Source organism: Maylandia zebra, linkage group LG7 (genome assembly GCF_041146795.1).
Source record: "Maylandia zebra isolate NMK-2024a linkage group LG7, Mzebra_GT3a, whole genome shotgun sequence".
Classification (NCBI taxonomy): domain Eukaryota; kingdom Metazoa; phylum Chordata; class Actinopteri; order Cichliformes; family Cichlidae; genus Maylandia; species Maylandia zebra.
Window position 1 is genome coordinate 31,132,230 of NC_135173.1, and position 21,837 is coordinate 31,154,066.

Consider the following 21,837-nt stretch of genomic DNA (forward strand, 5'->3'; position numbering starts at 1 on the left):
GCTGGTTTCGGTTCTTTGAAGCACAGTTTACCTGCCTGTTGCCACACAGATGAAGATCAGAGCTCCAGGATGCGAGGACAGTGTTTCTGCTGGCTTTGAAATCACAGCAGTGAGAACTGTAAGCTCTTACAAATCTGCTGCTTCTCATAATAATCATTTTTTGATGTCATTTAACCCCAAGATGGCTCTCCAGTGTGGGCAGAAAACGTTGGGCTACAGAACTTCCTGCATGTTATTGACTGTGTGCACGTTTGCATATGCTACTTCCGGTGCGGAAACTCCTGTGGGGAGCTTTGTTTCCGGCGCCTGGTTTATGGTCCAAAACAAGTTAAGCAAATGAATGAATCAAGCGGCGATTTACATTTCTATAGATGTCTTGGGCATTTACCCAATATATCTGTAAATGATGTTCATCGATTTTTCCCCGCGCCTCAGAGCAAAAAAGAAAATGGATTCAAATGTTATATTTCTCAGCTGTCCCTCGTTTATCGCGGGTGTTATGTTCTAAAAACCAGCGATAGGTGAAATCAAGTAGCCAATTTTATTTTTTGACGGTGCAAAACGTTTGGTGGACATCGTGGACATACAGTACTGCACTTCAGAGTCACACTGCTAGCGATCGATGCAGCGATTCTGTACTGTACAGGAGAGACGTCACGGAGGAGATCGTCTGCAGCGATCAGGACGCAGGCCACAATGTGACGTAAAAATAAGCATTAAAGCACTAAAAATCTGCGAAACAGCGAGGTGAAAGGTGAACCGCGTTATAGCGAGGGACCGCTGTAATTTTTAAGGTAAGTCACAACATACCCTTCGTACATACTAATGTATAGAAACCCTTATCAGCAATCATTCATTTTTTGTGTGGCTTTTTTCACGGTTTGTTAACATGCTGTGTAGGTGTGTACTTGACTAGCTGATCTCGACATAATGGGGGAAACATCTGGTTTGACTATTCTTCACCTGTAGTTTGAATGCTGAACATTTGCCTGTTTAAATCATAAGACCAGTCACTATACAGAGATGTGCTTCTGAATGTGGACGATGTGTCTTCTGCTGCAGTGATGCAGTTCTGCTTGTGTTGAGTGATGTAAACAACTGATCGATCTAAACTCTTTAAACGTCAAAATTGATCATTAGATTTTTTATGACACAACAGTGGTGAGTGTTCCCACCTTCTGCTCTTTGTAACTTAACGCGATCTTTCCGTTTTCGAGTTTTGGACATGATTTTGGAGTATATGTTCGCAGTAGCGATTGACCGCAAAGTAAAGCTACCGGAAATGTACAACCCCACATCCGGTCTCAAACCAGGAAGTTAGCATTTTCTCGTGCACAGGGTCAATTCTCCACATGTGCACCTGCGGTGTGCTTCATGCTTTGAACATGGACTGATCCACAGTTACAGGTTTACCTGCCTGATCCACAGTTACAGGTTTACCTGCCAGGAGACGGCAGGAGCTCGCTGTACAGGAACCTTGAACATGTTGTGTGGGGATTGTGTGGGATGTCTGGGAACATGTTGACTCCCCCTGTTTCTATGGAAAGTAACCAGAGCGTGCTTCAATTATGTAATGTACATATTCATGATGTCATCAGGACTGATTTGCCTTCTGCCTGGCGTCAGAGATTTCCATCAGTTTGCCTCCCCGTGCTCTCTGTGCTAATGTATGCTGTGTTTCAGTAGAGCTGAACTCCCGGGCTGCTCTCATGAGTGTTTCAGTGGCTTCGGGTCATGTGACCTCATGTGATTCCTGTCTGTCACACAGGCAAACTGTATGGAAACGAGCTTCTGGTGCACAGCAGTGCATTTGCATTGAAGGCAGTGATGTAATATGGGAATGTTTGTCCTCGGCTCTCATTAGTTTCTGTCACAGTGACCTCAGATTGTTTGAATGGACTCAGCATGCAGGCAGATGCTGTGATGTTGCTTCCTTTATTTTTCTGAGTTTGTCTGTTGAGAGGAGGAAGTGACACCATATTGCTGCAGATGAATGAAGAACAGGAACAAACACAAACCATAAACGACGATATTGGGCTGGTCATGCTGCAGGTCCACTGGGTTCAGAGGGTCAAAGAGGCAGACAGGGACAAGATCTGCTCAGGAACGTGTTTGTACCTGATGTCAGTCTGATCAGCACTAACACATCTGTGCAGCTGTGGGCTGATTAAACCTTGATGTGTTTTCATCAGCTGTCTGAGGATACAACAACCCAACAGTCCTGTGTTACTTACAGGAACTTTAGCTTTTCTTTCCCTGCCCTCAGGCTCACTGTGATGCACCTCCTCACACACAGACTGGAGCTGCAGGGAGTTTAAAAAACACAGTGTTTCTGTAATGATGCAAACAAAACAGAGACAGAGAGAAACAGGTGAGCATCAGCAGTTTCTCAGTCATGAACACTGTTTGCAGTCAAGTCTGAAAAGATTTCAAACAAACAGAGGGAAGCAGCGCTGACCCGGTGCTGCGTCAGCGGTCCTGAAATGTGCATAATAAACACAGACGCTGATCTGTGCTGGTTATATCTGATCCAGCTTTAAGTGGACCTGATGTCATCTTACACATGAAGACAGATTCTGATTCTAATATCAGATCAGCGCTCAGGATCATAGTTTACCTGAAGCCCAGGTACCAGCCTGGATCTGGAAACATTTGGATTGGTGTATGTCAGATTATGATCGTAGCACAAACGCCTATCATAACTAATACATGTGCTGGTGCTGGTTTCATGGTTCAGGTTTTACAGGGTTACCTGGGTCGTTCTGCTCGGTGGTCTTTGTCTAGAGAGAGAACTCTGCTTCACCTTTACCTCAGGTGTGCTGACACCTGTAACCTCTGCTGCACTGACAAAGAGGCAGAGGAGTCACCAGACTGAAGGTGGGGTGGCGCTACGATTCCTCTACTGCTATGAGTCTGTGTGAATCATGAATCTCATCACAGGGAGGAGCTCACTGACAGTCTGTGAGGAACAAAAGGAGGAGAAGCTCAGCAGCTTCAAACCAACAGGAAAACATCCAAGAGTTCCCAAAAGTAGGACAAGAACTAATTTTCCTCCTGAAAGTGAAGCACGGTCCCCAGAGTCTGTTCTTCTAAAGTAATGATTTTACTTCTAATAAAAGACCCAGGTATGTTCAGGTGTCTCATGCCGTCATGTGACTGAGCTACTCTCTCTGTCATGATGCCTCTGCAGGATTATTTCAGATGAAAGCTCGTCTGCGGTAATTTCCACAGAGCTGATAATCGGTTAATGATTCCTTTGATCAGAAGTGCAAACGTGTTAATCTGCAGGAACAGATAAAAGTCCAGGAGGAACTTCTGATAATCCCGACAAGCTCCTTCACACTGACGGTAAAGACGACCCTGTTATCACGCCGCGTGCCCTCGGAGTGGCCGCGCTTTAACCTTCAGCCATCTTTTCACTTTTCTCAAACTCTGTTTTTCTGAGTTCAGGATCTGTGAGTTTATCCCTCAGCAGGTTCATATCCTCCACACTCACGTACACGCACTGCTTAAGTCAAACATTTACACTGCTTGTTCTCACATTTGTCTGTCCCAAACATGTCACCATGTTTAAAGCTGATGAACGTGCCTCTGTCCAGTCGTCTCCTCCCTCATGAAGAGCTGATGTTTAAACTGAGACTGAGAGCAGTGAAACGTTGGCACTCAAGTGTTTCTTCTTCATGTGTTTCAGTACACTCGGGTCTGGATCCCGGACACGGAGGATGTTTGGAAGGCTGCAGAGATCGTCAAAGACTACAAAGAAGGAGACCCGGTCCTTCGGCTGAAACTCGAGGATGAAACGGTAACAGACAGATCCAGATGTGCCGCTGCCAGTTTGAGTGTTCAGCAGGAATCGGAAAACAAATCTGCACTCCTGCTTGTAAATTCATGCAGCCTCACAATGTTCAGCTGCTCTTCAGCTCATTTACATCAGACTGTGTGCTTCTCCGCTGATCAGAGAGGAGCGTATATGGATTAATGCATTTTGTACATAAAATAAGTTTACATGATTAATTTCGTAAATTTTCACATTTCACAAGGGGAGAAAATGAGGACGGAAACAAATATTTGTTCAAATTATACAATTTTCAAGTAAATAAATCATGTTGGGTCAAACTGATCACAGCACAGTTACGGTTCACTGTGTAGATGATGCTGTCATAGTGGTTTATCCATAAGAAGCTGCTGATGAGTAAATCTATCAGAGTTCAGCCCAGAATGATCAGCTGATCAGGAACATGATCAGTCATTACTGAGTGTTAATCAGGAGAGAACAGCACACAGGTGCATTCATCAAGTCTGCTGCATCTCTCCACTGAGTTCCTCTTTAGGTGTGTGTTTTAAAAATCGCACTAAATCTTAAATTTGTTTCTTAAATCCAATTAAAAGAGTCGTGTTTTTCTTTCAGAAGTACTTTTTAAAATTTCCATCAACGTCGTTTTTACCTCATGTTCTGATGTCACATCATGAAGTGTTTGATGGTTGAAGGCAGAGGCGAAGTTTCTGGTTTCTGTCCAGATGTTGATGTTTGTCCTGCTGTGTGTCGGTGACACATCTGTAACAGGAGAGCCTGCAGGGTCTGAGGGAGTCAGGACTTAAAGGATACCTCCTCTGTCAGGCTTCAGTGTCTGTGGGACAATCTGAGTCTGTGTGACGACGTATTGATTGTGTCTTGATGGCGTATTGATCCCGTTTCAGCCTCTGGAGTACCCCGTGGGACCGAAGAGTAACCCTCTTCCTTTCCTGCGTAACCCTGACATCCTGGTGGGGGAGAATGACCTCACGGCGCTCAGCTACCTGCACGAACCCGCCGTGCTGCACAACCTGCGAGTGCGATTCCTTGAGTCCAACGCCATCTACACGTACTGTGGTCAGTCAGCACTTCCTGTGGTTCACTTAGTGCAGGATTATTAGAAATATCATAGAAATATTTATTTGTGTTACTAGATGTTTATTTATTCCAGTTCACTATTTTATTATTACTTTTGTATATCTCCTATTTTCTCCTTTTACCTACATTTAATATCACATAATTTCTTTCATTTCTTCAATGTTTTTTACCTTCACGCTTATTTTGTCTGTTTATTCGAATATTTATAAATTTTATTGAATTGTCATTAAAAATTATTGTCATTATCTGTTGACTAACTTCATAGTTTTTATATATGTGTGTGTGTGTGTGTGTGTGTGTGTGTGTGTGTGTGTGTGTGTGTATACACATATACGTGTATATATATGTAATATTAGTATTTCATTATTTTTTTTTTTTATTAATTAAGGAGTTGTTTTTTTTCAGTTTCATGTATTTATTATTTGCCTTTTATAGATCAACACTTTGTTCATATTTTTACTCACTGTGTGATTATTTTTGTTCATTTAACATTATGTCGTGTGTTCTTTAGGGATCGTGCTGGTGGCGATCAATCCGTACGAGCAGCTGCAGATTTATGGTGAGGAGGTGATCAATGCGTACAGCGGGCAGAACATGGGCGACATGGACCCTCACATATTTGCTGTGGCCGAAGAGGCCTACAAGCAGATGGCCAGGTGAGACTGTGGGTTCTTATTGGTCGTCGGCACGAGTGCGTCCTATTCTGTGACATTTGCGGTTTGATGCTGGAGGAGCACGATGATTACAGAGCTGAGGAAAAACTCCCACTTTCTCTGTGATGGAGTCTAATTACAGTCACGCCTCTGCTCAGCAGCGTGTGCGAAGCAGCTGGTTAGCGTGGCGAGATACGTGGGAGGAAACGCTCTCTTTAAACTACTTGTATCTGCTGAGTTTATCGCAGAGATGGTGAAACACCATGAAAAACTCGCATCCATGTGAAACTCGCATCCATGTGAAACTCGCATCCATGTGAAACTCGCATCCATGTGAAACTCGCATCCATGTGAAACTCGCATCCATGTGAAACTCGCATCTGCAGAGTGTTTCCAGAGCTGCTGTGAAAGATCTTAGCCGATTCTACTCTCAGCTGAATCTCAATGAATTATTTATTCATTTTAAGGAAGCGGCATACTCACAATACTTTAACAACCGTCTGAGAGAGGGACAGTTTCTTCTTTGTTACATAACCTTCAAACTAAGAGCACAAGTAAAGGATGCAGATAATTTCATTTTATAATTTACTTCCAGTATTTTTGTGACTTGGAGCAGTTTCAGGAGAACTCATATGAGCTGCTTGAGAGGTTCTCATCAGAAACATTGGATAATATTCATGTTATCTAATGTAAGTGGATGTATTATCACAAATATAATTTATTGTACAAAATGAAAATCAGATTGGGGTTTATGGTTAAACTTGTTTGAATCCTCTAATATTTCTTCCCAACAGTCTCAGTTAACTGTGTTTTCAGTGTTTGTCCAGTTTGCACAATAAAAATTATTTGTTGTGATTCTTGGAAAACACCTGAAGGATTCATATCTATGTACATAAAGTTATAGATTCACATTTTTAAATGTGAGATTTATGTATTTAGACATATATTTGTGCTTTGATGGCATATTTAGAAAAAGGAAATTAATCATTTTTAGATTTATATTTTGGAAATTAAAATTCATTAACTACAATAATTGAAATAATTTTAATATTTATAAAGACAAGTCTGAAATTTTTAAAAAGAAGTTTAAATATTTTAACAAAAAAGGAAGAAAAAAAAAGCCTAAAAACCTTAAAATCGTTGCATTTTGCAAACAAGTTAAAGACTGTAATCCAAATATTTTGATAAACAAATGGAAAAGTGAATAATTTAGTATTTACATCAGTTAATATTGTTATTGTTGTTAGTCTTCATCGTTCTCTCAGGGCCAAGCATCTGCTAACTTTAGTAGAACGAATTAAAGTCCTGCATTGTGACCATAGAGGTGGTGTGGTTCATTTTCTTCATCTGTGGTGTTTGTCAGAGATGAGAAGAATCAGTCGATCATCGTGAGCGGAGAATCCGGAGCAGGGAAGACGGTTTCTGCAAAGTACGCCATGCGGTTCTTTGCCACGGTGGGCGGCTCAGCCAGCGACACCAACGTGGAGGACAAAGTTCTGGCGTCCAGTCCCATTATGGAGGTGAGTGGGCGGAGCCTTGTTTCATATTATATTACGATGCCAACAGCACTTTAATTTTCTTTTTATATCCATTGCCAAATTGCAGGTTAAATAAACCTCCTTCCAAACACTTTGTAGTCAGAGAATCGTGGATTTAAAAAATTGTGTGAATTGGCCCATTTCCCTTGACTTGGTGTGCATCTCTGGACCCCTGCTAGAATTTTTTTTTTTTTTTTTTTTTTTTATAAATGTATTTTTTTTTAACGATATCCTGGAGGTTTAGTACTGAGCAGGTGTACGCCAGAGAATAGAAGTAGAGAAAAATCTACTTTGTACCTCAAAAACTTCGATGGAGCGTGCTGTAGGCAGTCCGGAGTTGGCTGCGGAGGGGAGAACAGCGACTTGTTTCACATGAAATAAATCTGCATCCATGCAGCAGCAGGAGCTGCTGCACAGTTTTAAAGAACATGGATGATATTGTCTCTTTTTCCATCAGGCGATTGGAAATGCAAAAACCACTCGCAATGACAACAGCAGCCGCTTTGGAAAGTACATCCAGATCGGTTTTAACAGACATTACCACATCATCGGTGCCAACATGCGCACCTACCTGCTGGAAAAGTCCCGCGTCGTGTTTCAGGTCAGTCTCACAGACTCGCTCAGGATGTTTGGTTGAACCTGATTGGTTCATCTGTGTAAAGAGTTTGTTTCTTTCTCAGGCTGAGGACGAGAGGAATTATCACATCTTCTACCAGCTCTGCGCCTCTGCCAGCTTACCGGAGTTCAAAGACCTCGCCCTCAGTGAGTCAAAAGTTTGGGAGCTGTGTTTAGGTTGGACGATTATTATTAAATGGGATAAAGTATTAGTCTAAAGTTGCGCTTCTTTAAGTCGGCCTCAGGGTCAAATCGTTTGAGGATTATTGGTCTAAAAATGATCATTTTTCATCTCTGAACAAAAAAATTTATTTAGAGTTAAGGTTGAAGTCTTTTCCTGCTTCTTCATGTTACCAGGATTCAGCTCACTGCTGTGGAAGTTCAGTCAGTATTTATTCTGCCTGTAAATATTCACTTTCGTCTCATGATCGGTTCTTTCTCTCCTCCCTCAGCCAGTGCAGAGGATTTCACGTACACGTCTCTAGGCGAAAACATTTTCATCGAGGGCGTGAATGACGCCGAAGATTTTAAGAAGACCAGAGAGGCCTTCACGCTGCTGGGTAAGAGTCACGAGTCTGTCCCGAACACCATGTTTGGTGGTTCATCTTAACATTAAGATGTGGGATGCATGCATGACAATGAGACCATTTTCTGCTATTAAAAACAAGTAAAAGGATTTTAAATTTAAAACTGCTCTTCGTCTCCATGCTCGTAGTAAGAACTCAGACTCTGGATCAGTTGTAGTGTGACGCTGATGGTCGAGCTTTCACCATGTGCTGGTTTCAGATGCAGCGAAGCGTTAACAGAGACCTGCTGGCCCTCCTGTGACTCCCATAAACAGATACTTCAGTCATGTTTTTGATCTACAGGTATAAAGGAGAGCAGTCAGAACAGCATCTTTAAAGTCATTGCGTCCATCCTTCATCTTGGGAACGTCGAGATCTGCTCGGACCGAGACGGGGAGTCCTGCCACATTGCGGTACATCTACGGCCTTTCTTTCAGTCTCTTCTCAGCTTTTATCGACGCTCTGACTTTGACTCTGTTCGTGTTTCAGAGGAAGGACGTCCACCTGCAGCACTTCTGCAACCTGCTGGGTGTGGAGCTGCAGCAGATGGAGCACTGGCTCTGCCACAGGAAGCTTGCCACCACCTCCGAGACGTACGTGAAGACCATGTCCACCAAGCAGGCGACCAACGCCCGCGACGCCCTCGCCAAGCACATCTACGCCCGCATGTTCGACTGGATCGTAGAGCACATTAACCTTTCTCTGCAGACGTCCACCAAGCAGCACTCCTTCATCGGAGTCCTTGACATCTATGGGTACGAAGCCCTGCGTCTAACCACCTGCTTCACCTGCTGTTGTTTGTTTTGTTGACCTGGATAAGAAGGTGTCTGTGGTTTTTCATCAGGTTTGAGACGTTTGAGGTGAACAGCTTTGAGCAGTTCTGCATCAACTATGCCAACGAGAAACTCCAGCAGCAGTTCAACTCTGTGAGTTTTCTGATGAACTTTAATGTAAATTGCCACACCTCTCAGGATTTCACTGATTCAAACTGTTATCCTCCTACGTCCTCAGCATGTGTTCAAGCTGGAGCAGGAGGAGTACATGAAGGAGCAGATCCCCTGGACTCTGATCGATTTTGCTGATAACCAGCCGTGTATCGACCTGATCGAGGCTCGGCTCGGCATCCTGGACCTGCTGGACGAGGAGTGTAAAGTAAGACTGACCGTTACACACATTATATTTTTGTGATTTTGACATTAAAGTTCTTTTCTTCAAAACCAATAAAACTATAACACAAAAAGAACGCAAAACTGCTGTGTTGACTCTACTAAAGGATGGAATCAAGGAAAACCTTCAAAGTTGTCTTTGGATGCTGAACAAAAAAAAAGTAACCATTTTAAAAAGATGGGTTTTTTGCTTTGCTTTTTAGCAAGCTCAATAGAGTCTGCAGACTCAAACTAAAGGGGAGAGCCTTCCAGAGTCATACATACATACAGACATACAGGTGTAAAAGTTATTTGATGTATGCTGGTGCTTGACCATTCAGAGGCCTATAAGTGAGAACCAAGATCTTGACGCGTACTTTGGAGCTGGACGAGTAGCAGTGTGACGTGACAAAACTTTGGTGGTTTGGTCAGAAGTCTGGCAGCAGTGTTCTGTACAGTCTGCAGATGTTCCAGTGATGCTTTGTTTAAGCAGGTGAATAATGAGTTAAAGTAATCCAACCTTGAAAAAACAAAAGCATGAATAACAGTTTCCAGTTTTGCTTGTGAGATAATACTACTTAGGACATATTGTAGTGGAAGTAGTAGTACTAAGTGATAAAAACATGAATGACTGAACGTGACCATCTGAAGTAAAACCAGAGTCAAAATTTACCCTGAGGATTCCTGATGGAAGACTTGGCATAAAAGGCTAATGGACCAAGGGGTCCAGTATTAGAGCTGTATGCTTTTCCGGAGCACAAACAAGAATTTCAGTATTTTCTTCATTAAGCTGAGAAAATGTTTATCCATCCAGCATTTTACACTAAGCACTTTTGTGAAACATGCCGTTTCGATACCTCGTGGGGATTAAGGCACTATTAACGGGTTTTTGGAGCCAGAAGGAAATGTTAAGTTATAAGCTAATGCTAGCTAGCTTGCTAGCTTGGTTGTTGCATCCACAAATGCCGGTAAATAATGAAATCCTAGAGCTACGCTCACATGAACTAAATTTCAGACTTCCTTACATATTAATGATCCGATAATTATTTTTAAACCGTCACCTGGTAGCTGGCCTGTTTTATACAGGCTCTTTAAGTCACCGTAACTCTGTTACCATTTGTGCTAGAGCGATAAAGAGTTCAAACTTCTTCAAAAACTCTCCAACAGCACAAAAACAATCCAGAGGTCCAGTTCAGAGACTATTTAGCTGAGGTGAAGAATAACAGACAGCTAACGACTACAGACAGCGTTTAATAGTGCAAACTTTAAACAGGTGAGTTATAAATGAACCAACCATTTCCACCCATCCATTTCCCTGTAAAGTTGTTGTGAAGGAGAAAAAGGGCGATCGTGACTCAAGAGTTGGCAGTTCGCCTTGTAATCTGAAGGTTGCCGGTTCGAGCCCCGGCTCGGACAGTCTCGGTCGTTGTGTCCTTGGGCAAGACACTTCACCTACCAGCTACTGGTGATGGCCAGAGGGGCCGATGGTGTGAAATGGCAGCCTCGCTTCTGTCAGTCTGCCCCAGGGCAGCTGTGGCTACAACTGTGGTTTGCCTCCACCAGTGTGTGAATGTGAGAGTAAATGAATAGTGGCATTGTAAAGCGCTTTGAGTGTCTCGAAAAAAAGTTATATAAATGCAATCTATTATTATTATTATTATTATTATTATTATTATTAAAAAATAAGTCGTAGCGATCAAAACTGTTGATTTCTGTTCACTTTTGGAGCCTCCAGTGGACACTGGAGGATGTGCGGTTTTTGGCGTCAATGCTGGCTTCATTTTCGTGTCCTGGAATCGGAAACTTAGTTTCATGTATCAAATATGCTTTGTTTAGATTGAAAGTTTGAGCTCATCACTCATAAAAACAACGTTTTTCCACAGACGTGAGACATCTGCTTATAATCTTATTCTTGCCTTATTTTTTTGAGCGCTTGCAAACACTTTGTCCTTTTTAATGGGTTGTGTGGAAAATGTAAGATGGAGAACTTTCCTGTAATATTTAGAGTTTGATGATCCTCGGGCCCTAACTCTTAGGCCTGTGATGAAATGGGGTTCATGTCTGCTCCAGTTTTCCCGAGCTGCTGCCGTGTTTAGACTGAGTGTCGGAAACTCTGCTGAGTGCTGCACTTTCTTGCACCTCTCTGGTGCTTATCTGTGTGTTTATCTGGTGTAAATCTCTCAGATCAGAGCTGATGATTTATTCATCCTCTCTCTGTCTTTGAAGTTATGATGATAATGTGGGACAGCACTGGAGGAGGAAGTAAATGTGTAATTCAGCGCTCAGGTAGCCTGAATAGATCTCCTCCATGAGCTGTTGTGTAATCTGTTTGTGTTTCAGGTGCCAAAGGGGACGGATCAGAACTGGGCCCAGAAGCTCTACAATAAGCACTCCAGCAGCGCTCACTTCCAGAAACCTCGCATGTCCAACATCTCCTTCATTATCATACACTTCGCTGATAAGGTGAGCCAAGGACTCCTCCACCAGCTGTTTGATGAGGTTCAGAGTTTGAGTATCCAAACACTGTACTCTCAGAGGAAACCCGATCTTTTTACTGGTTTTACAGAACTTCACAGGATGTCAGCGAGAGTGAAAAACTGAGCTGAAAATAAGCAGAATAGGTCAGCTTTAAAGTTTCCAGAGTCTGGGGGCGGAAATGAATGAAAGTGATCATCTGAAGGCAGAGTTGTCTCCACTGACAGATTAAAGCCGAGGACATTCACCCCCTGCAGAGGGTATTAAAAAGAGTCCTTCTCATGTCCTCAGGGTTTCACTTCACAGGAACGCGGATTCCTTAAACAGTCTCCTCAGGCTGTGGTCCAGCTGTTTATCACATTATAAAAACATTGAAAAGTTTCATATTTACATCACTTGGACAGATCTAGAATTGGAGAAATCGTATTAAGGTCCTTTTGGCTAATAGGGTGTATTTTAAAATACATGACAGCATACACCCTGGGCAGGTCTCCTTTCACACTTACAGTCAAGCTTAGAATGACTAAATAAAGCCTTGATCATGATCACTATGAAATATCTAGATATGCGTTTTGCGTTTGTTTGTGAGTTTACAGTCTGAGTCCATCTGCTTATCTTCATCTGATGGTTGACGCTCAGCTTGCCCTCTCTGCAGGTGGAGTATCAGTGTGATGGCTTCCTGGAAAAGAACAGAGACACCGTCTACGAGGAGCAGATCAACATCCTGAAGGCCAGCCAGGTACGAACCAGAACCAGGACTTTCTTCCTGTGAGATCAGAGACTCCAGCTCCGCGTCATCTGTTTAAGCTGCACATTTTGCACATTTTTGTAATTTGTGATGACAAATGATCATTTTGTCCTTCCTGCTGGTTTATTTGACCTTTATCTGGGTTTGTTAGTGTAGCAGGAATTCAATTTGCTTGTTTCTGATGAACTGGTGAACCTGAATCTTAAGATTATGCATGTCACATTTCTTTGACCTCCTTTTCTTTTTTTTTCTTCCCCTCAGTTTCAGCTCGTCGCCGACCTGTTTAGTGACAAAGACGACGTGACCCCTGCAAAGTCTGCCAGAGTGAATGTCCGAGCGCTGAAGACGGTTCCCAAAGCTCCGAACAAAGAGCACAGGAAGACGGTGGGGCATCAGGTGAGCTCTGCAGGACTTTCAGGAGCATTGTGGTGCTTCCTGCTGCTGTTCTCACACATTTCTGTGTTTTTTAGTTCCGGACGTCTCTGCATCTGCTCATGGACACCCTGAATGCTACGACTCCTCACTACGTGCGCTGCATCAAACCCAACGACTTCAAAGAGGCCTTCTCGTGAGTCAGCTCGTCTCGTTTTCTATTTGAATCAAAGGAAGTGATCTGAGGTTGTACACGCTGAGTCAGTTCAAAATGCTGACGAGTTCATTGTGGCGCAGCCCAACAGGACGAGCAGGTCTGATATCACAGAGGTCATGACGAACAGGTTCTGCATGGGCGTGAGAACATCGACCTGCTCAAACAGGATCCACTTCCAACTAAATTCTTATTTATTCAAGCAAAAAAAAAACAAACCCAAAAAACAGCCTGAACCAAACCAGTAGCCAAACTGCTCCTCTCTCTCCAAACGCAGCGAGCCGCATTCTTCCACAACAGCTCACTTCAAAAATAAATGTTTCACTAACGGCCGTCACAGCGAGCAGCGCCGCAGAATGTTTACACCAAAGGGATTCCCCCTAAAGCACGTTTTCCTACAAGTCACAAACACACCAGGAACAACACGTGTGCCTCACAATAAACATGCAAATTTACTTAAAAGATGTCCATCAGTTCAAATTAATTCGCAAACTTAATGCTGCATAGTTTACATCAAAAGATTCTTATTATTGTTACTAGAAGTAGTAGTAATAGTAGATGATGAAGAAGTAGTAGCAGTCTGTTAATCCTCTCCACTTAATCTTAAAATAGGTTCTTCTGTGCACTGTGCCGATGTTGGTTTATATTTGAGTAAAGACAGGATTCATTTTTAGGATTCAGACCGACTACAAACAGCCGTGTTATTATTATTTTTCTGAAAACAATCACATTTCTGTGAACATTTTCAGCTAAGTTCAGTTGTCAGCTGTCATCGTGTTTGTGTCTGCTGATGCTGCTCAGCACAAACCGCTCTGTGTCAGCGCGGGGAAATTAAATAAAGCGCCTCAGTCACATGTCTGACTCCCACTCGGCTCTCAGCTGACCAACTCACTCAGTCTGCTGTGAGCTGACTCTGCTGCCGTCCCGATGAAGAGGATGAGGTGAGAGGAAGAGTTTGGGCTGCGGGACTTAAAATCGTTCTGTTTTGGGGGGGTTGACGCGTTTCTTGTTTTGCAGGTTTGACTCGCGGCGAGCGGTGCAGCAACTCAGAGCCTGTGGAGTCCTGGAGACGATCCGGATCAGCGCGGCCGGGTATCCGTCCAGGTGAGTCCAGCTCAGCTGTCATTCAATCATGTGACCCCTCACCTGGTTTAAGTTTCATGGTCAGAGCGGTAGGAAAATCCAGCAGCTCTCTGCTTGTCTGTCTGCTCCATTTCCTCGAGGCCTGAGGAGAAGTCTGTGCCGCCATAATGATCTGAAATCTAATAACCAGTCATGCGAACGAGAAACAGAACTCTTGTTTTTGACAGTTTAACCAACACGACGTGAAGTGAAATCACAGTTCACAGAACTGATGCCCGCATGTGTCGTGTGTCGCTCCTCCAGGTGGACGTACCCAGATTTCTTCAACAGGTATCGAGTCCTGATGAAGAAATCAGACATGACGACAGCAGACAAGAAGCTGGTGTGTAAAAACCTGCTGGAGACGCTGATCAAGGTGGGAAACACATTACTTCTACCTAAATAAAAATGAGCCTGTAAGTTTAAATATAACATAAACTTTCTGTTTCAACGCTTGATAATTTGTTCTTTGTAAAGCTTTTATTCACATTTTGCACACCAAATTTTTAGGTCAACTTTAACGAAAATGTCATTAAACTTGTCTGCATTTCATGTAGAGGGATTCTTTCGTGTGTGCTTCCACATGTCTCACACATTTATTTATTTATTTGGTAATTACTTTAATCGGCCTCACCCTCGTTTAAATCCGTCTTTCAGGAGCCTGACATGTTCCAGTTTGGAAAGACAAAGATCTTCTTCCGAGCGGGTCAGGTTGCGTACTTGGAGAAGCTCCGGACTGACAGGTTCCGCTCGGCCTGCATCAAGATCCAGAAGACGGTTCGAGGCTGGTTGCAGAGGATCCGATACCGCAAGATCCGCAAGATGGCCGTCACTCTGCAGAGATACGGCCGAGGATACATGGCCCGCAGGTGAGCCCACACCAGGAACTCTGTGAGTGATTCAGTGAAGAGGCTAGAAAATGAGCTAAACTTCAATCAGCCGATATAATTAATGATCATCCAGAATTAAACTGTTTTAATTTACTGTGTAAAGATCAAATTAATCCATGCTTCTTTATTTTCAAGTTCTTTGTGTCAGCCAATCAGAAATTGAAACTTCACCGCCGCCATGTTTAAGGTCACATTGCAGCGAATCATGTAGTGATGTTAATGAATGTTCGTCCTGCAGGTACGCTGACTTCCTGCGTCAGACACGAGCGGCCATCATCTGTCAGAAGCAGTGCCGCATGGTGAGAGAGAGACGCGAGTTTCTGAGAGTGAGACGCGCAGTGGTCACCATCCAGGCGTACGCCAAAGGGATGTTCACCCGCAGGATTTACCAAGAGGTACAGCCGCCATCACTGCTCAGTGTTAGCAGCGACAAAACTGCAGTGTTAAAAAAAAAAGCAAATAAACAAGCACAGAGACAGAAATCTGCATAAAATAAAAACAGCTTCATTAAACACTGAGTCTAACTTTACTGAAGTTTTCATGAAGCCGTGAGCAGAAATATGAAAATCTGCTCTTACAAACATGGATGTTAAGTGTTAAACATGCAGCTTTTAAGTGCCTCATGAAGCAGCTGTGGATGAAAGAGAAGTTCCTCTTTACAGGAAACCCCTGAATGGAGCTGGGACATGTGTTCATAAATTTCTGTGTTTGTTATGTAATCGTTGGACTTTCTGTCCCGTTCTTTACTCTGTATGAACTTCGAGTCTTAAAGCCGATTCTTTGGGAAGAAGCGGCTCAGTTTTTGATGTCTCATTAAACTGGAAACAAAGTTAGAGGAGGAATGTGGTCAGGCGGACGCTCTGAGTGAATGGATTTGTGTGTCTGTGCGTGCTGTTAGTCCTCCAACCATCTCCTACATCTGCTTCTACAGTTCCTGCTGCATCACAAGGCGATGATCATCCAGAAGAATGTACGCGGCTGGATGCAGAGGAAGCAGTTTAGACGAGCACGCAACGCCGCCATCACCATCCAGTGCGCCTTCAGACGCATGCACGCCAAACGGCAGCTGAAGCAGCTGAAGATCGAAGCTCGCTCTGCCGAGCACCTGAAGAAGCTCAACACGGGCATGGAGAACAAGATCGTTCAGCTGCAGAGGAAAATGGACGACCAGGTACGCCACCAAGCGTGTTTTTATTCTGAAGCTAGTCTGTTAATTACACACAATAAAACATGCCGAGTTGTATTAAAATGGAGGTCGTCCTATTTGATAATATTCAGTCTTCTAAAGGTTTAGCTGAGCAGCAGCTTCAGGAGTTGGTGTCCACGCTGCTTCTGTAATAATGTGAACATGGGGTGCATAAAGGTCATTTTAGTTTAGGTCGTCGGAGTGAAGAGATGGTAGATAAACAGAAATGTGTATTGATGATACAAAAGTGGGTTTTTATAAGACTTTGAACTGTCCCACCCAACACCAGCTTCCTCTAAGATCTGTTAAGTGTCTTCAGTGGACAGTATATCAGAGTACACCACATCTCCCCCTAGTGACAAGCAAGTGTAGGTGCAAGTTCACAAACTGCACCTGTTTAATTAAACCTATAGATCAGAGTCGATCTGTGACGTTATGTTTACGTGACTACACACAGACAGCGTTTCTCCAAACAACTCGAACATAATGTTTCCACTCATGTCCTCTCCTGTGCAGTGATACTGCTTTAAAATGCTTTTTACTTTTATTTTTTTTTGTCTGTGAACAGTCATGCGGACTAATGTCAGATGCTCTGAATCATGTTTTAAAACTATGCAAAAAGATGAGCAGAAGTAGATTCACATGATTCCAGTGAAGTTATTTTGGGTAAAGAGCTTATTAAATAATTTAATCTAAAATCAGCACACAGGAGAAAAGTCTGTTAAATACAATTATTTTTCTTTTTCTACTATAATCCTTTAATAATCATCACGTGTGAGCTCCTGTGTGCAGCGAACATGTTGATGAATAGGATATAACGATCCAGGTCTAAGTCGTTGATTAGCAACAATAAATATGAGTTATGATGAAGTATTGGACCAGTGCACATTACTTTGTAACAAAGGCTGTGATGTTCATGATAACCTCACTGCTGCTTCACCTGCTTCAGTCCAAAGAGCTCCGCACTCAGAACGAGCAGCTACAGACGGTAAACACCTCGCTGGGCTCAGAAGTGAACAAGCTGCAGAAGCAGCTGGAGCTGCTGCGCAGTGAGCAGGAGGACGGAGGCCAGGTGAGGTCGCTGGAGGAAGAGCTGGAGCACTTGAGGAAGGAGCTGGAGGAGGCGCATGCCCTGAGGAACAAGATGGAGGAGGAGCATATCAACGAGAAGATGGACCTCACACAGGTGGGCGAGGGAGACAGACCGACAGACACAGCACACGTCCTGTCAGGCTATTTTCAATTCAATTCAATTCAGTTTTATTTATATAGCGCCAAATCACAACATAAGTCGCCTCAAGGCGCTTCATAGATACAGAGAAAAACCCAACAATCATATGACCCCCTATGAGCAAGCACTTTGGCAACAGTGGGAAGGAAAAACTCCCTTTTAACAGGAAGAAACCTCCGGCAGAACCAGGCTCAGGGAGGGGCGGCCATCTGCTGCGACCGGTTGGGGTGAGAGAAGGAAGACAGGATAAAGACATGCTGTGGAAGAGAGACAGAGGTTAATAACAGATATGATTCAATGCAGAGAGGTCTATTAATACATAGTGAGTGAGAAAGGTGACTGGAAAGGAAAAACTCAATGCATCATGGGAATCCCCCGGCAGCCTACGTCTATTGCAGCATAACTAAGGGAGGATTCAGGGTCACCTGGTCCAGCCCTAACTATATGCTTTAGCAAAAAGGAAAGTTTTAAGCCTAATCTTAAAAGTAGAGATAGTGTCTGTCTCCTGAATCCAAACTGGAAGCTGGTTCCACAGAAGAGGAGCCTGAAAACTGAAGGCTCTGCCTCCCATTCTACTTTTAAATACTCTAGGAACAACAAGTAGGTCTGCAGAGCGAGAGCGAAGTGCTCTAATAGGGTGATATGGTACTACAAGGTCATTAAGATAAGATGGGGCCTGATTATTTAAGACCTTGTATGTGAGGAGCAGGATTTTGAATTCAGAGGCTTTGCTGCAGTAAAAGTGCTCATACTGCACAGTAAAAATACTCTCATCAAGAAAATGTCCTGCAGTGAAAGTCAAATTATATGAATATGATCAGAAAATATTACTTCGAGTATTAAAAGTAAAAGTATTCACTGCAGAAAAGTTTCCTTGGTGGGATTTCAGTGTGCTCGCTGTTCCAGCTTTGACTCATCAGAGGTGTTTAAACTGATTCAGTGTTACTGTTGTAAAACCGGCACACAGCGACGTGTGTGTGTGTGTGTGTGTTTCAGAGGGTGGATGAGCTGGAGAGAGAAAACTCCCTGCTGAAGAGCGAGAAGGAGGAAATGAACCGACGCATCCTGCAGCACTCAAAGAGCACAGAAGGTAGGTTACCTGGAAAACACACCTGGATTAAGATGTGTGCAAGCGACACACTCACACAAGAGTCTCTCTGTCTGCAACAGGAAACACGAGTCAGACCGAGTGAGTCACTTTTCCTCTGTGACTGTCTTTAAGCTGAGAACAATGATTTATTGATGCCTTCCTGCAGGCTTGCTTCTCAGTGGCCAATGGAAACAGGAAGTAGGAACGAAGGTGAATTCAGTCAGAAAGTCCGACTGGAAGCAGAATAAAATCGAAAAGTTTCAGAGACTAAAAGATGACTATAACACACACACACACACAACTTGCCTTGTAAGTCTTAGTGAGGACATCTAATTGACAAAAATTCTTTCCCTAACCATCAAAAAATGAATGACTAACCCAGGTTATGGTTAGCCTAAACTTAACTGTAACCCTGAGACTAAAACCACATTTTGAGTCTCAAAAATGCCCGACACGACAAGTATAGTAACAGTCACATTTTTGGTCCTCACAAAGATGTATAATTACACACACACACACACACACGGACGGACACACACACACACACACACACACACACTTCAATCAAACAGTCTTCACAGTTTATTTCCATTCGTACTTTCACTAAATGAGTTCTTTCAGCCTGGTGGCAGCGAGCAGTGCAGGAAAAACAAACCAGACTGGAGACGCATCAAATTTATTTACTTAGTTATTTAGTTTTGTTTGTTTTTATCCAAGTGGAGCGATTACTGCTGAAACCACAGGAAGCTCTACAGCTCAGCGTGTTCTCGTGATGGACCTGCTGTGTCCTGGTGATGGACTTTTCCTTCCTGGTTTTAAATGGAAAGTGTTTAAGTGCATCTTCTTATGGAGCATTTATAGAACTTAAAGCAAGCACAATTAGAACATTCAGTTACAGTTCAGAGCTTTATCATCGACGTGAATTTAGCACCTTCATGTTTGGGAACTTTTTTTTTAGCTTCTTTTGAAGTGAAGCAGGCTGTGAAGAGTTTACAGCTTTACTCACTGAAAGCTGCCGTTCATTGATGGATGTGTGTGTGTTTCAGAGGAAGTGAGCAGTGTGTCTCTGCAGTCGGAGCTGGATAAGGAGAGGGAGCGCTACCAGAACCTCCTCAAAGAGTTCTCCAGGCTGGAGCAGAGATATGACAACCTGAAGGAGGAGATGTCGCTCAACAAGGTGACCTCCTGACCTCAGAGAGACGTCATCACAAACACACTCACACACTGACGTTTATATTTGGAGGGCAACAATGAACTCCAGGTCATGGTGCAGTCCTTTAGTCATTCTCTGGTTTAGAGTTCTGAATTAGGAGAAGTGAAAATATCTTTTTCTTTCTTTCAAACAAAAAAAAGGCTGATATTTCACAGTTCTTCCGAGTGTGTTTGAAGCAGAGAGCTGGATGTTGTTCAGTTCGGTGCTCACATCTGTGGAGATCTAACTGATCATATTCAGTTTTTGTTTCATTCAGAAAAATATCCTGGGACCTAAAGGCTTCATGAGAACACTCTAATAACACCATTATGAAAAGAAAAAATATTTTGTTAAGTAAAAGTGTTAAATTGCAATGAGAACACTGTAAGGTTGATCCCTGCACAGATGTAGTGGATAAACGAATCAAGGTGTCCTTTGCAGTCTGATCTTATCAGTAAGAAAACTGTTAGTACCAGAAGGATGAAGGCATCGGGAAAGGTTAGAGTTGAAACAGACTTAAAAACCTACAGCTCTACGACACAATCGTCACAGCATCTGAACTCAGATGTTCACAGAATTTTTATATCTGAGAACTTCTGAAGTTTTCTAAAAGTTTATGGTTTATTCTAGTTTTTCTTCCTAGACCTTCAGTCTATATTTTCCCCTTTTATATCAGCGACTTTAGTACATCTGTGGTGACTTTCTTCCTCCTGTCATCCTGCAGTTCCAGCCTGGCCACACGAGGAATCCGTCCAATCAGAGCAGCCTGGAGTCGGACTCTAATTACCCGTCTGTCTCCACCTCAGAGATTGGAGACACCGAGGACTCCATTCAGCTGGTGGACGTGAGTCAGTTTGTACTTTGTCTGCACAGAGCAGGCATCAGATCACACAAGTAAAGAGCCAGAGAAGGAAAAATAGAGGGCGTTCAACACAGTGACGTTTAACTAACAGGATTTAAATCAGTAATGATGTGGGTGAAGTGTGATTATAGATTCTCCAGAAGTGCATGCAAGTTTGTTCAAACGTGTTGCTGCAGGATATCCAGTTATTCTTTTAAGCTGATGTGATCTGAATGAAAGAAAAACATTGGTTTTAAATCTGAGTCACTTCATGAAGAGTACAATTGGATGATTCAGTGTTCAGAGATGTGTGTTAAATGCTAGCTCTGATCATGCTGGTCTGCAGGAGATGGGGATAGACAAGGCCGCTATGGATATTAGTCTATTCATGAAGCTGCAGAAGAGAGTCCGAGAGCTGGAGCAGGAGAGGAAGAAACTGCAGCTCACAGTGGAGAAGATGGAGGAGCTGGCCAAGCGAAAGGTGACTGAGCAAGGATTTATCAGAGGGGCTCGGCTGTTTCCTCTGAGTTTTTATCTGCAGGAAATGAATCAGGTTCTGATATTTTTCTTTGTGCTTCCTTCATTTTAGGGCTCTCAGTCAAGGCCCTCCACTTCTGAGCAGGAGACGGCTGATCTGGCCTACAATAATCTCAAGGTACAAAACTGAAACCATTTCATGGCATCAGGACTTCTTCTCTGTCCTTTCAGATGAAGCTAGTGTGTAACAAATCAACATCTAAAACTTAAACGGTGAACTTTGTGTCTCTGCAGAGGCAAGAGCTGGAATCAGAGAACAAGAAACTGAAGAACGACTTGAATGAGCTGAGGAAGACGGTCGCTGAGCGAGCCTCACAGAACAGCTCATCCAATGAGCTACAGGACAGCTACAACCTGCTGCTGAGCCAGCTTAAATCAGCCAATGAGGAGTTGGATGCTCGCAAGGAGGAAGTCCTCATCCTCAGGACGCAGATTGTGAGCGCGGCCCAGCTGCAGGAGAAGAACGAGAATATCCTGAGCCTGAACACAACGGTATCGCATTAACAAAGTTCTAATCCTTATGAGGAGGCC

At 43.2% G+C, this 21,837-nt stretch overlaps 1 protein-coding gene across 2 annotated transcripts in view; it reads left to right on the forward strand.

Moving 5' to 3' along the window:
• Positions 1 to 21,837, forward strand: part of myo5b (myosin VB) — a 47,471-nt gene that overhangs the window by 14,012 nt on the left and 11,622 nt on the right. For both annotated transcript variants that reach the window (XM_014409712.4, XM_014409714.4), the window contains exons 2-28: positions 3,692 to 3,802; positions 4,699 to 4,870; positions 5,403 to 5,547; positions 6,908 to 7,064; positions 7,540 to 7,683; positions 7,763 to 7,844; positions 8,150 to 8,257; positions 8,567 to 8,676; positions 8,753 to 9,018; positions 9,108 to 9,189; positions 9,275 to 9,415; positions 11,749 to 11,871; positions 12,539 to 12,622; positions 12,893 to 13,027; positions 13,102 to 13,199; positions 14,235 to 14,321; positions 14,604 to 14,715; positions 14,997 to 15,208; positions 15,468 to 15,624; positions 16,161 to 16,400; positions 17,365 to 17,601; positions 18,643 to 18,736; positions 19,783 to 19,913; positions 20,653 to 20,772; positions 21,116 to 21,250; positions 21,359 to 21,424; positions 21,541 to 21,798. In XM_014409712.4, the coding sequence (XP_014265198.1) occupies positions 3,692 to 3,802; positions 4,699 to 4,870; positions 5,403 to 5,547; positions 6,908 to 7,064; positions 7,540 to 7,683; positions 7,763 to 7,844; positions 8,150 to 8,257; positions 8,567 to 8,676; positions 8,753 to 9,018; positions 9,108 to 9,189; positions 9,275 to 9,415; positions 11,749 to 11,871; positions 12,539 to 12,622; positions 12,893 to 13,027; positions 13,102 to 13,199; positions 14,235 to 14,321; positions 14,604 to 14,715; positions 14,997 to 15,208; positions 15,468 to 15,624; positions 16,161 to 16,400; positions 17,365 to 17,601; positions 18,643 to 18,736; positions 19,783 to 19,913; positions 20,653 to 20,772; positions 21,116 to 21,250; positions 21,359 to 21,424; positions 21,541 to 21,798 (3,807 nt within the window). The remainder of the gene's footprint in view (positions 1 to 3,691; positions 3,803 to 4,698; positions 4,871 to 5,402; positions 5,548 to 6,907; positions 7,065 to 7,539; positions 7,684 to 7,762; positions 7,845 to 8,149; positions 8,258 to 8,566; positions 8,677 to 8,752; positions 9,019 to 9,107; positions 9,190 to 9,274; positions 9,416 to 11,748; positions 11,872 to 12,538; positions 12,623 to 12,892; positions 13,028 to 13,101; positions 13,200 to 14,234; positions 14,322 to 14,603; positions 14,716 to 14,996; positions 15,209 to 15,467; positions 15,625 to 16,160; positions 16,401 to 17,364; positions 17,602 to 18,642; positions 18,737 to 19,782; positions 19,914 to 20,652; positions 20,773 to 21,115; positions 21,251 to 21,358; positions 21,425 to 21,540; positions 21,799 to 21,837) is intronic.